A 13480-nucleotide genomic window follows, 5' to 3' on the forward strand; every position below is an offset into this window, starting at 1 on the left:
TCTAGAGCTGGTGATGTCGTCAGGCCGGTAGTCGCCGTTTGTGTCAACAGGTCGAGACCGAGTAGCCTTCTGAACACGGGTGGGGGTAGATGAAGCCAGGCTAACAGTTCGGTAGCCGCTAGCTGCGGTAACAGGGGCGTCTGGAGCCAAGCTGGCGGCGTTAACCGGTGGCTATTGTTGTTGTTAGCCACGTTAGCCTCGTTAGCCACGGTGGTGAGGGCTCCGAGGACTCCCGGTGTCGGGCCTGGGCATGGATGGATATCGCCCGATAACATGAGGCATATGGAAATAACTTTTCCACAGTATTCTCCTCCGCTTCCCTTTGCAATGAGTGGACGCCACGCACTCTGCAGGAGGTGGACGAGCGTCGCTGTGGAGCCATAGCCAAACTGCTTGTTTGTATCTGTTGTCGTATCCCCTTCCAAGTAGTGGAGGTTTTCCAGCTTGGTCAGACTGCATGCTGATTCCCGAGCACATTTTGTAGAGTAGAATAGTACTACTAACAGCAGCGTGTTTAGATAAATTGTTAGGCGCGTCGGACGTGCAGCAGCTGCTGCGCGCCGCCATTGCTTCCGCGCCGCTACGCCGTGTTGCATTGTGGCTTGTATATATACACAAGTTTCCAACATCCCATCATGCATTGCGCAGAAGGTGTGCGGCAGCTTCCGGCATCTCAGCCGAGTGTGATCTACAAGCTCACAACGGTTGCATCTGCGATGGGACGCGAGCTCGGCTGTTCTCCCAATTCTGCAGTAAATTACCGTGGAAACAGGTGGATATATTAGTGAAAGTAGTGAAAATAGCAGACGTACAAGCTCACAACTTGACATACAAGCTTGTGAGCTTGTATGTCTGCTTTTTTCTCTAGTTTGCGTTTCAGGCAAACTGTTTTCACTAGTTTGGGATCCCTTGCATAATCTAAATCTGCAAAGTAACTAGTGAATAAACATATCAAATCAGTTCTTACAGTTCTGGTGTTGTAGCTCATGCACAGTGACTGGCTGCTATCTTATTGTTTAACCTGCATCTTAAAGTGTTTCACTCCAAACGTAAAAATTCTATCCATTCCACTCGCTTGATGAAAAACAAAAAAAAAACACTTATTTTATACGCAAGGTAAACGTGTCATCTTTGTCAGGTTGCAACCTCATGTCCAAAACTGCTACTTTCCAGAATTCAAAATGTTAAGTAGCAGATCTGCAAGCTCAGAAGGCATGTGGATATGCTCCTTTTGATGCATTTGTGTGACGCTGTGGTGTACGATCAAGTTAGGATTTTACGAGGAAAAAGTTATATGTTGGCATATAACTGAAACACAGTAAGGATAAATGAAGCATAAGGGTCCGTTTTGAGTACAAATGGGGGGTCAGTTTCAGTTATAGGTGTTCCCCATAAATCTGCTGATTTGAGTGACAGGTGTTTGGAACGTACCGGTGCTGGTGGTGCAGCTGTGGACCTTACAGTGACAGGTGTTTGGAACGTACCCACAGGGACATGCTGGGCCCCTGATTCAGCCCGGGAGAAAGAGTTGGAGAGGCCCTCATTGCGCGCTATAGAGAGAGATCTCTCTCTATAGCGCTGCTGCTACTACTCAAAGATTTGCCATTTCAGATCATGACAAGTGACAAGCCAGTGGGCCAATTACTGTACATGAGTTATATTTCGTTGTTGTCGGGTGGAAACCTTGTATGTTCAAAACCGTTTGTTTTGTATTTATAATTTTAAAAATGATTTAAACTAGTGAAAACGTTGTGTGCTTGTAGATCTGCTGTTTTCACTACTTTTGTGCGACAGCCTTGTATGAAGCAGGGCTTTGCTTTGCGAAAAAATGTATACATTTGAAACTTGGAGATACAAGGTTTCTGCCCGACAGTGACGATTTACTTTGTTGGCCGCCCAGCCCCCAAAATGGAATGAAGGCCGTCATTTTATTTAATTTTTTTTCCTAATGGCCGGCCTGGACCGTGCGGGCCTGGACCGGCCGTTCGGGAGTTGTCCCGCTTTTTCCAATGGCCAGCCGGTGCTGGTGGTACAGTTGTGGACCTTACAGTCAGGGACGTGCTGGCCATTGAGAAAAGCGGGACAACTCCCGAACGGCCGGTTCACTCCCGGCAGCAGAGAAAAAACAGCAGATCTACAAGCACACAACGCCTCGCGGTGCGAGGCGTTGTGTGCTTGTAGATCGGCTGTTTTCACTGGTTTAAATCATTTTTAAAATGATAAATACAAAACAAACGGTTTTGGACATACAAGGTTTCCACCCGACAACGACGAAATATAACTCATGTAATTGGCCCACTGGCTTGTCACTTGTCATGATCTGAAATGGCAGATCTTTGAGTAGCAGCAGAGATCTCTCTCAATAGCGTGCAATGAGGGCCTCTCCAACTCTTTTTCCCGGGCTGAATCAGGGGCCCAGCACGTCCCTGCTTACAGTGACAGGTGTTAGTAACGTACCAGAGCTGGTGGTACAGCTGTGGACCTTACAGTGACAGGTGTTTGGAACGTACCGGTGCTGGTGGTACAGCTGTGGACCTTACAGTGACAGGTGTTTGGAACGTACCGGTGCTGGTGGTACAGCTGTGGACCTTAGAGTGACAGGTGTTTGTAACGTACCGGAGCTGGTGGTACAGCTGTGGACCTTACAGTGACAGGTGTTTGGAACGTACCGGTGCTGGTGGTACAGCTGTGGACCTTACAGTGACAGGTGTTTGGAACGTACCGGTGCTGGTGGTACAGCTGTGGACCTTAGGGGCCTCCGTGGCCCCGGGTGATGATGATGAGGAGGATGATGATGATGATGACGACACCTCCCCAGACCTCAGCATCAGCACCACGAGAAGAACCCAGCAGACCATCGTGTCTTTCTGTGCACACAGTGACCGAAGAGAGAACTCACATGTTACACCTGAGTAAAAGTATCATATCATTATACTGCAATGTAAATAGGAGCCAAACGGTAACAGATCGTTTCGCCCGCCTGGCCGTTCGCCAGGGACATGCTGGGCCCCTGATTCAGCCCGGGAAAAAGAGTTGGAGAGGCCCTCATTGCGCGCTATAGAGAGAGATCTCTCTTTATAGCGCTGCTGCTGCTACTCAAAGATTTGCCATTTCAGATCATGACAAGTGACAAGCCAGTGGGCCAATAATTCAGCTCAATAACAAGTCACTTACTCCTATGTGCAATGCCCAAAGACAGGCAGTGTATGCCAGTGGTTCTCAGCCTTTTCAGGCCGTGACCCCCGAAATAATCATATTTGAACTGGGGACCCCAGCACCCTGACGAGCACTAAGAGTTGAGGAATTTTGTATAACACGGTTTTATTGTGAAAATAGCCGTTGCGAGGCGTTGTGAGCTTTCAGCTTCTGCCTATTCCTTTTGATCACCTGTAACAATGATTATATGAATGTATGACCTGTATAAATGTATGAGATGATCAAATAAATTAAACTAAACTAAACTAAAACATGTAGATCTGCTATTTTCACAATTTCTGCCTCTAAAATTTTACAATTTGGCCAATGTTTAATTTGTCATTTTAGAGGTATTAACAAAATCAATAACCAAAGACAATGCATAGCTATTTTTTCCAGGACCTTCCAGGACCCTTGATCAATTCCAAAACTTTTCCAGTTCTGGAAAAAAAAAATCTAATTTCAAAATATTTCCAGGAATTTCATGACCGTGGGAACCCTGTATGAGGGCGGATTGATTCTGCCAATGCTTTCCAGTGGGAATGGCATCAAACCACTCCATTCCCATTGGAATGCACTGGCATTCTCCCCTCATGGGTAGAATAAAAAGTGCCTTATGACCCTGCCCTAAACAAGTAGAAGTCCTGTATTCAAAATGTCACTTGGGTAAAAAGTACAAAAGTGTCAAAATGTTTTCAAAGTAAAAGCATGGCTGTGTTCTACATGTAACGCACGTATACAGCGTCTGCTGTCAGAAATAAAAATATGAATAGCGTCTGCCATCGGGCCAAGTTTTTGATAGGCATTATTCACTGGCGTCTGCCCTGGACACACAAATAGCCACGGAGCGTATGCCCTCAAGATAAATCTAGAATACACCACTGAGTAAAAGTACTTGTAGTGCAGAATGTCCCTATCTGGCAAGTTCGACATGTATTTTTTTTCTTCTTTTCTTTTCTTTTTTTTATATTTTTATCCCACGGTTTTTGCAACCCATTTTCTAACCCAGTGCCAACTACCTAACCTGTAGTCCTGGTTTCCGCTCTCCCCCTGCCGCACCAGGGGAATTGGGGAGAACCTGGCTGGCTAGGGGGTGGTAGTATAGAAACCAGCACTACTGCATGTTTTTGTGAGGGTATCTACCCTAGGAGACACGGGGAGAACATGCAAACTCCACACAGAAAGGCCCTATCGCCAACCCCACCTAGGGTGTGGGCGCTGATGATGTGGAGGGAGGAACACGCCCCCAGCACCCACAGCCCAGCGCTCAAACCCAGGACCTTTTAGCTGTGAGGCGAAGCGCTAACCACCATGCCCCCTATCAAGTTCGACATGTATTGAGATCTTTTAAAAATAGTAGATCTACAAGCTCACAATGCATTGGAGTAAAAGTATAAGGTACAATATCTGCCCCTGAGATGTAGAGGAGAAGAAGTGAAGACCAGTCCATAGTCTCTCCCAAACCGAACTTTCCGTCAGAAACATAGTTAAACCGCAATCATCTGTATGACAATTAAACGTCAACTTAATAATAGTAATAATGGGGCCATTATTGGCTGGTCTAGCACTTGCAGTCCGGGCACCAAGGGCTGCGATGCCAGCCTGACAGCTTATCGCAGGTTCGAGTCCCGATCCCGGCATTTCTTGTCTATCTACTACAGGGGTGGGCAACTTTGATGATGGCGAGGGCCACTATATTTCCACCTTCACTCCAGAGGGCCACAATGCATATTGCTACGTCCTATTTTTTAATTGGAATCCTGAAATGTAAGATTTTGATTTAATTTCAAACGCATTTAGTTATATACTCATGTTAACTTTATGAACCTAAAAACAAAAACAATGGACATAAAAAAATACATTTTAATACTACTATACTAGTCATTAAGCTACTAATTTAGACTGACAGAATTAAAGCAGGTCATGGTTGTAATTGTAACAGCTGAAATCAATAATATACCGGTATCAGTATTCTGGTATTAACCCGTGGGCCGCATTAAGTGAAGGTGGGGGCCGCATGTGGCCCCCGGGCCGCCAGTTGCCCATGTATGATCTACTATATAGGCCAGTGTTTCTCAACCTTTTTTCTGCATGGGCACACTTTTCATGTCCCAAGAATCCATGGGCACACCAACATAATACGGGGGTGTAAATATCCTCACTGCCGGGAAGAAACCTTGTATCTCCAAGTTTCAAATTTGTACGTTTCTTCGCAAAGTAAAGCCGTGCTTCATCATACAAGGCTGTCGCACAACAGTAGTGAAAACAGCAGATCTAAGCACACAACGCCTCGCACGCGTTGTGTGCTTGTAGATCGGCTAGTTTAAATCATTTTTAAAATGATAAATACGATACTGGCTTTCAAGCAGTTTCAAGGGGCACACTTGACCCTTCTCAGGGGCACACCAAAGGTCCCCATCTCAAAGTGCTACAGGTTAACAAAATGATGGCATAAAAACAACAAAGGCACACAAACCATTACTAAAGGGTGAAATTAAAAACTAGATAATATCATTGTATAGACTAGAGCAGTGGTTCTCAACCTTTTCAGGCCGTGACCCCCAAAATAATCATATTTTAACCAGGGACTCCCCCACCCTGACGAGCACTAAGAGTTGAGGCATTACATTTTGTATAACTAACACGGTTCTATTGTGGAAATAGCACATCTACATGCTCACAACGCATCGCGTTTTGTGAGCATGTAGATCTGCTATGCCTATTTTCACAATTTCTGTCTCTAATATTTGACAATTTGGCCAATGTTTAATTTGTCATTTTAGAGGCATTAAAAAGGTCCTTAAATTGTCACTTTAAGAATGTGCAGATACCCTCTATACACTTAAACGTTATGTTGGTTTGTTTACTGTTGAGTGAGAAAATAAGTTGCACATTAAGTTAATCATCTGTGGACTCCCCAAAATAATGTGGGGACCTGCCTCTGGCATAGAGAAGAAGAAGAAAAGGCCCACTTACATTTAGTAACGGTGGCAGTGTCACCTACTTCACTGACAGTCGACAGTGCGTGAGCCGCAGTAATCAGAAGAACAATCACTAACATGAGTTACTAACACAACAAGCACTCTCTCTCTCTAAAGCATAGCTTCAATATAGTGATCCTCCATAGTATCCTCTGTATCATCTCCTCATGCAGGGTGTCTGTGTGTCTCTGACAGCCAGTGAGAGCTGGGTGTTCTCCACTAAAGCATGGCTACGCCTCTCATCCTGTGGTGAGGTGTATGTGCAGGATTGTGCGCTGCTGCCTGCCACAGTTTGCAGTGCGTGACCTTTGCACTGATTCATGCTGTGGGTGAAGAGAAACCGTAGGCCCTCCTATTCCCTTCTTTAGTTTAGTTTATTTGATCACTCACATTTTTGCAAGTCATACATCCACTTAGTCATTGTTACATGTGATTAAAAGGAATAGGCTGAAGCTGAAAGCTTGTAGAAGCCTATCCTACTTATTCAAGGAGTAAAATACAGTGATTAGTTATAGCAATGTTTGAAATTCAAGGATGCATCGGCCTCATAGCAGATATGAGAGAATGGTAAACACTGTTTTTCAACTTATTTTGAATTTGCTGTGGGTTAAGTGTTACCGTGATTTGTTATGTTCTCTATATTGTGACAGTAATCATTGCTAGTGTTTGTTCAGTGACAGTGTTAAATAGCACTACAGTATATTGTGATAGTAATCAACCATTGCTTGTTCAGTAACAGTGCCTTACCGAAGGCCTTAAAGGAGTGTGGTTCCCTAGCATCTTTTAAAATCGCCCTGAAAAAACACTTTAATACAGGCGGCAGCCGTTCGCAACTGGCAATAACAAACCTAGCTCAGCCTTACACTCCCCTTTTTATCTACTGTATAGGCCTATATCTTTTGCACTGTTTTTTTTCTTCTTTTTTTTCCTGACTATATCTAACCTACTGCATAGTACTGTGTTCTATCTATTCTTCTGTCATTCAATGTTATATGAGATACTTCAGTGGTTTCCTGTGGAAATAAGCCAAGTGCTTTTCTAGGATCTCCTTTTAGTTTACCTTGTACCAGTGAACTGTAGCCTACCGTCATGAAACTGTACCTTTTTCTATGCAAACTTCTAATAAAGTCTTCAATCAATAGCACTATATTGTGACAGTAATCATTGAGTGTTTGTTCAGTAACAGTGTTAAATAGCTCTATATTGTGACAGTAATCATTGCTATAGAGTGTGTTCAGTAACAGTGTTAAATAGCTCTATATTGTGACAGTAATCATTGCTATAGAATGTTTGTTCAGTAACAGTGTTAAATAGCTCTATATTGTGACAGTAATCATTGCTATAGAGTGATTGTTCAGTAACAGTGTTAAATAGCTCTATATTGTGACAGTAATCATTGCTATAGAGTGATTGTGCAGTAACAGTGTTAAATATTGTGACAGTAATCATTGCTATAGAGTGTTTGTTCAGTAACAGTGTTAAATAGCTCTATATTGTGACAGTAATCATTGCTATAGTTATGTTTGTTCAGTAACAGTGTTATTGCTATAGTTGTTCAGTAACCGTTTTACTCATTTCCATATGCTAGCCTGGATTCCAGCCCGACTCAACTCCACCCTCTGGTGGTGGTGGTGCCGGTGGTGGTGTATAACGAAGTGTGAAGAGGAAGAAAGAGGCTGGCAACGCCATGCTAATCATAATGTATCATTTCATACTCAGGATTCAGGAATGAAGATTGGACGGGTAATCTACAAAGGGGGGAAAAAGTGAACTTGGTCAGCAATTCATCTAAATCCATGGTCCCCATTCCCAAACTTGTTTGAGCCTGTGACCCAAAAGATAAATAAGACATTTCACATTTGCCTGGCCTGGGACCCAAACTAGTGAAAACAGCAGATCTACAAGATCACAAGAAACATTTCCGTTCTAATTCATGGAATTTATTTTTTCTTAGATTTCTTCATGAAAGTTGGCCTACTGAAGAAAAAGAAATCATTGAATGTCGTTAATTCATGGGGGGAAAAAAATTAATAGGCCTACTTTGAACCAAAATAACACTGATTTATGTTGAAAATAAAGCTGCTAAAATCAGGTTACACCAATGAATAGACATGTTAGAAGACCTATACATCAGATCAAGCAGAAACAACTAAGTATACTTTTATCATAACTTAAATTAAATAATCAAAGAGATGGGTTTTTTTACGTCCCCTTGCAGTCACGTGATTCTGACGTCATAAAGGTTGAGCGGGTTTATTTGAAATCTCAGCCATCTTGTTTGTTGTTCACACCCATAGGTTCACACACCAGACAGACAGCTGCAAACATTTCTGTCTGTTGGTGACTGGAACATCTTCAAAAACCAGGGTAAGAAATACGAAAATGTTTTACTGAAATGAAGTTAATTAGTTTGCATTTTAAGTTTGCTTTCAATGGAGATGTTTGCAGCTTTGCTTGAGTTGTGGGTACTGGATAGATGGCGCTATCGCTAGCATTGATGTGGCTACTGGCTGGCTAGCAGCACAGCCAGCTCGCATCACAGACACAGACGGTCTGTGTTGTGAACTTGTGGGTAAATGACATTAGTTTAGTGGTGTGAAAATGAAACGCCAGTTAGCTCGCTTTCGTTTATTTTGGTTCCTTGTACTTTGACTCAATGAGCGGGGCATGTTTTTGACCGGATAGCACGCACTAAGTTGGACAGGCACCAGGCTAACTAACCAACACGGACTACATTGTTTGTTGAGCTTGTAAATCGTTTCTGCTGTTCTCTATTATGATAAATTCATGTTATTTATGGATTAAACCAAATGGCATACTTTGGTGTTATACAATGTGAAACTGTCACACCGTGTGAGCTTGTAGACATGTTTTTTTTTAATAGCAGATCTACAGTGCTTTGTGCGCTTACTATTTCATGGCTTAGTGATTTGACTCCTGCTTTTGGTTGTGACAAATGAAATGAAAACAGAAAAGTGTAATCTGTGAATGCATTGAACAATGTTAAAGTCACCATCATTGCAGCTGTAGGAAAACTTGAATTAGCCTCTTTATCTTTATGTTGAAATGTAATTCTTCATGGCCTCATAGACTGCATGGCTTCATCGACTTTGTTTGATTTCGTTTATGTATTTGGTGTGAGTTGGAAATGATTTTCTTTTATCGCTACAGGCCGGACTGTTTCCTTGGCTTCACCGGAGTCCTGACTCATTCCTGCTGGGCGCTGCGCTCATTGGTAAGTCATACTTAATGTTGATGCTTGGCTCGGGGGTAATTGTCAATTAAATAATTGTAATCTTTATGTAGACATTCAATTCTAGATGGACAGTCCAGAAAACACAAGGCATCTTCTAAATGATTTAAAGCAGGGGTCTTCAACAGGTGGTCCGGGACCCCTAGGGGGTCCTCAGAGTTACTACCAGGGGTCCTTCAAATCTTTGTGTGATAGAAACTTTTTTCTCTTTGATATCAACCACTTGAACTAGTGTCCATATTCTGAGAACTTTAGCCAAAAATAGCAGATCTACAAGCTCACAACGCCTCGCATGGCTATTTTCGGCAAAGAGGTTTGGTGTAGAGGGGAAAAAAGAGCTCACTAAATATCTGATAACACAAATTGACATGAATCCAAAATACACTGATGATTGTTGTGTTGTCAAACGATTAAACTATATGGAATCTGGGGGTCCCTGCTTCATCTCTCTCTCAGCTAAGGGGTCCTTGGCCTGAAAACGTTGAAGACCCCTGATTTAAAGCTTGATAAATGAAATTGCGCTTGACAGTAAAGAATCATTTTAGATTAAAAAAAAAAGACCCTGTGATATCAGTATGTTCCCGTAATTAAATCTTCCCGGCAGATTCTTGATTGCGATACTTGACAAAGCAATCGATTTGATTGATGGATTTGTAAGTAAAGAGTTTACACGAGATGTTGCAGCTTTGCAAGGTTCTGCAGAATTGCAGTGGTGGAAAAAGTACTCACATTTTGTACTTAAAGGGATATTCCACTTTCAACAGGGAGCAGTGGAAGGGCCTCTCTCCACATACACAACCATTGTAACTTCAAACTCCATTTTAACCCTGATGGAATCATTAAAAACACACATTATCTTTTCTGGTGACTCATACTACCCTCCTAATATGTGAGCAGGCCGTGTTTTTTCGTGTTTTTTGTTTTTCATTTATTTTTAATAATTATTTGGGAAAATGGAATACAAAAAAATTATTATTAAAAATAAATGAAAAACATTATCGAAAAAACACAGCCTGCTTACATATTAGGAGGGTAGTATGAGTCACCAGAAAATAAAAGGTTAAATTGAAGTTTGAAGTTACAATGGGTGTGTGTTGGGAGAGGCCCTGGGCCTGGAGGGCCTGGTAACATTTACATCAAATATCTAGATATTCAATCAAGCTAATTAAAAACTGTTCAGGGTGTTCATAAAAGCCTGATTAGATGATAAAATTCCAAACGTTTTTTTGAAAGTGAAATATCCCTTTAAGTAAAAGTATCAATACTGCACTGTAGATTACAAGTAAACGTCCAGAATTCAAAATGTACTTGAGTAAAAGTACGAAAGTATTGGCATCAAAATGTACTTAAAGTACCAAAAGTAAAAGTACAAAATGTTTGAAAATGGCAGATCTACAAGCTCACAACGCGTCGCGAGCTTGTAGATCGGCCAAGGTATAACATAGGACTAAAGTGACTAATGTATGTTTTGTAATATTATAATTTATATCTACAAAGTAACTAGTAACTAAAGTTTTCAAATAAACGTAGTGGAGTAAAAGTACAATATTTCGATCTGAGATGTAGTGGAGTAGAAGTAAAACTATTGGAAATACTCAAGTAAAGTACAAATACCTCAAAATTGTACTTAAGTACATTTACTTAGTTACTTTACACCACTGCAGCATTGACATGTTTGATCTCATTGTCCATGATGCTCTGTTAAATAGTTTGTTTCTTATTGTTTCTAACTTAAAGGAGTAGTTCACCCCCAAAATCTACATTACAAAATCTATCTATCTATCATCTATCTAAAATGACTTTTTCTATTGATTACTCACGCCATGGAGACTAGAGTTCAATAATATTTTTAGTTTTTTGTCGATTCCTAAGACAAAAATGTGATAGCAATAAATGTACCCCCATTCGTTCCGGATGGGGACCCGTTTCGAAACAGGTCCCCATCCGGAATCAATGGGAGTAAATTTACTCAAATCAAATTTTTGTCTTAGGAATGTGACAAAAAACAAAAAGTATTATTGAACTCTAGTCTCCATGGCGTGAGTAATCAATAGAAAAAGTCATTTTGGGGGTGAACTACTCCTTTAACCCTTCGATGATATGTGCTCCCAAATTATGTGCAGAGTTTGTGTTATGGGGTGTTTACAGTACATGAGGGATTGAAAGTAACTTTGTAGGTAGAGCTTGTGCTTGCATGTACAAATGTACGTAATAAATGTTGAGAATGTAGATTTGTCATTTCAAGTTTATTTTTCAAAATCTTTTCGTTAAAGGGGGAAGAAAATACTTTGGTTGTAACAATTAAAGGGGAGAACCACCCACTTTTAACTTTGAACTATGTCTGTGTGTGTGAAAAAAAAGGTTCATACAAAGAGTACATTGCTTTAATTAAAAATGTTGATCTAATTATAATAACAAATATTCATTGGTTGTAAGAAATGATTTAATTCAAAGTGAATAAATTTGCCTTGTAGAAGGGTATAGAAAGTTAAAAAGAATTACGAACTGACACATCAAAACTCAGACTCAAAGTGTATTTATCTTTATTTTTTTCAGTGTAATTACACAACAGTTGAAATGCAAATGATTTCAACCTTTTTGTTGAGCTGTTGATCTTGTGTTTCCACAGTGGGGCTCAGAGATGGCGTCCGAGTCGTCCCTCTCAGAGGAGGACGTCTCCTGTCCGGTCTGCTGCGACGTCTTCTGGGACCCCGTTCTCCTGCCCTGTCGCCACAGTTTCTGTGACGTCTGCGTGCGGACGTGGTGGAGAGAGAAGGGATCCAATCAGTGTCCGATTTGCAGGAGCATCTCCCCCGTAGATCGGCCACCCTGCAACCCGTCACTGAAGAACACGTGTGAGGCCTTCGTAATGGACAAACATCAGGGAGTGTGTCGTGTGTGTCATGGAACCATCGATGAAGCCGCACAGTATCACATAAACGAAGATATATTATATGGTTTACGGGGTAGAAAACTGGAGGACTTTAATAAAGGTATCAACAAATACAATGTAACGGTAGAACACATTGCTTTCCAGACCCGTGACACAGAGAGTCGCATTAATGAACAATTTAAGCAACTGCATGAGTTCCTGTTTGAGGAAGAGAAGGCTAGAATTGCAGCATTGAGGGAGGAACAGCAGCAGAAGAGTCAGGCTATGAAGGAGATGTTTGAAGGTCAGATCAGAGATGCAGCAACTCTTCAGGATAAGATCGAGGCCACATTATTGGAGAACTTGGACCTGGAAGACGCACCCATACTATTTCTCAATGGCTACAACACCACAGTGAAAATGGCCCAGACCCAAGACGATGGTTTGGACTCTTTCACATCACAGGACCCATGGCTGGTCTCTGGGACATTGATCGACGTGGCCAAACACCTTGGCAACTTGACCTTCAATGTCGTGGAGAAGATGAAGGACATTGCGTCCTACAGTCCTATCATTCTGGACCCCAACAGCGCCAGTTCAGGGACGGTCCTGTCGGATGACCTGACCATGATTGCCGTTGAGACACGCAGAGTGAAACGGCTTCCTGAAAATCCAGAGAGATTTCCTGGCTTCCTTTCCCTTGTGGTGGCTTCAGAGGGCTTCGCCTCTGGGATTCACAGCTGGGAGGTGGAGGTTGGAGAAAATGAACGCTGGACAGTAGGTGTGGTGGCACAGTCCTTCGAGAGGCAAAGGTCAACGGGTCCATTATGGCATATAACTTCTGCTCTCGGGTTGCAGCGGAACCCTCGGCGGATCAGAGTCCGACTGGACTGGGACGGAGGGAAGCTCTCCTTCTTCGATCCCGAGGCCAACACACACATTCACACGTTCACACACACGTTCACAGAGAAACTGTTTCCACTCGTTACTGCTGGTTCTTCTGAGCAACCTGTGAAGGTTTTACCGTGTGGTGGTGACACCGAGCAGATGTATCAGGTTCTCTGCGTGGCTTCTGAGGAGTTGATGGCCGAGGAGTTGATGGCAGTGGAGTTGCCTGCCGAGGAGGGACCGAGAAGATCCAAACGTGTGCGCAAAGCACCTGACAGATATGTTCCCTGA

The 13480-nt window shown here is 42.4% G+C and overlaps 1 protein-coding gene across 1 annotated transcript; it reads left to right on the plus strand.

The window, feature by feature from the left end:
* Nucleotides 1–6402: 6402 nt before the first annotated feature.
* Nucleotides 6403–13480, plus strand: LOC308279910 (E3 ubiquitin-protein ligase TRIM35-like; the record flags this gene model as incomplete). The annotated part of the gene is made up of 3 exons (XM_080720131.1): nt 6403–6425; nt 9348–9411; nt 12059–13480. 3 exons carry the CDS (start codon nt 6403–6405, stop codon nt 13478–13480), a joined length of 1509 nt encoding a protein of 502 aa, XP_080576257.1.

The sequence above is a fragment of the Nannobrachium achirus genome (genome assembly GCF_963921795.1).
Source record: "Nannobrachium achirus genome assembly, chromosome: 24".
In the NCBI taxonomy this organism is placed as follows: domain Eukaryota; kingdom Metazoa; phylum Chordata; class Actinopteri; order Myctophiformes; family Myctophidae; genus Nannobrachium; species Nannobrachium achirus.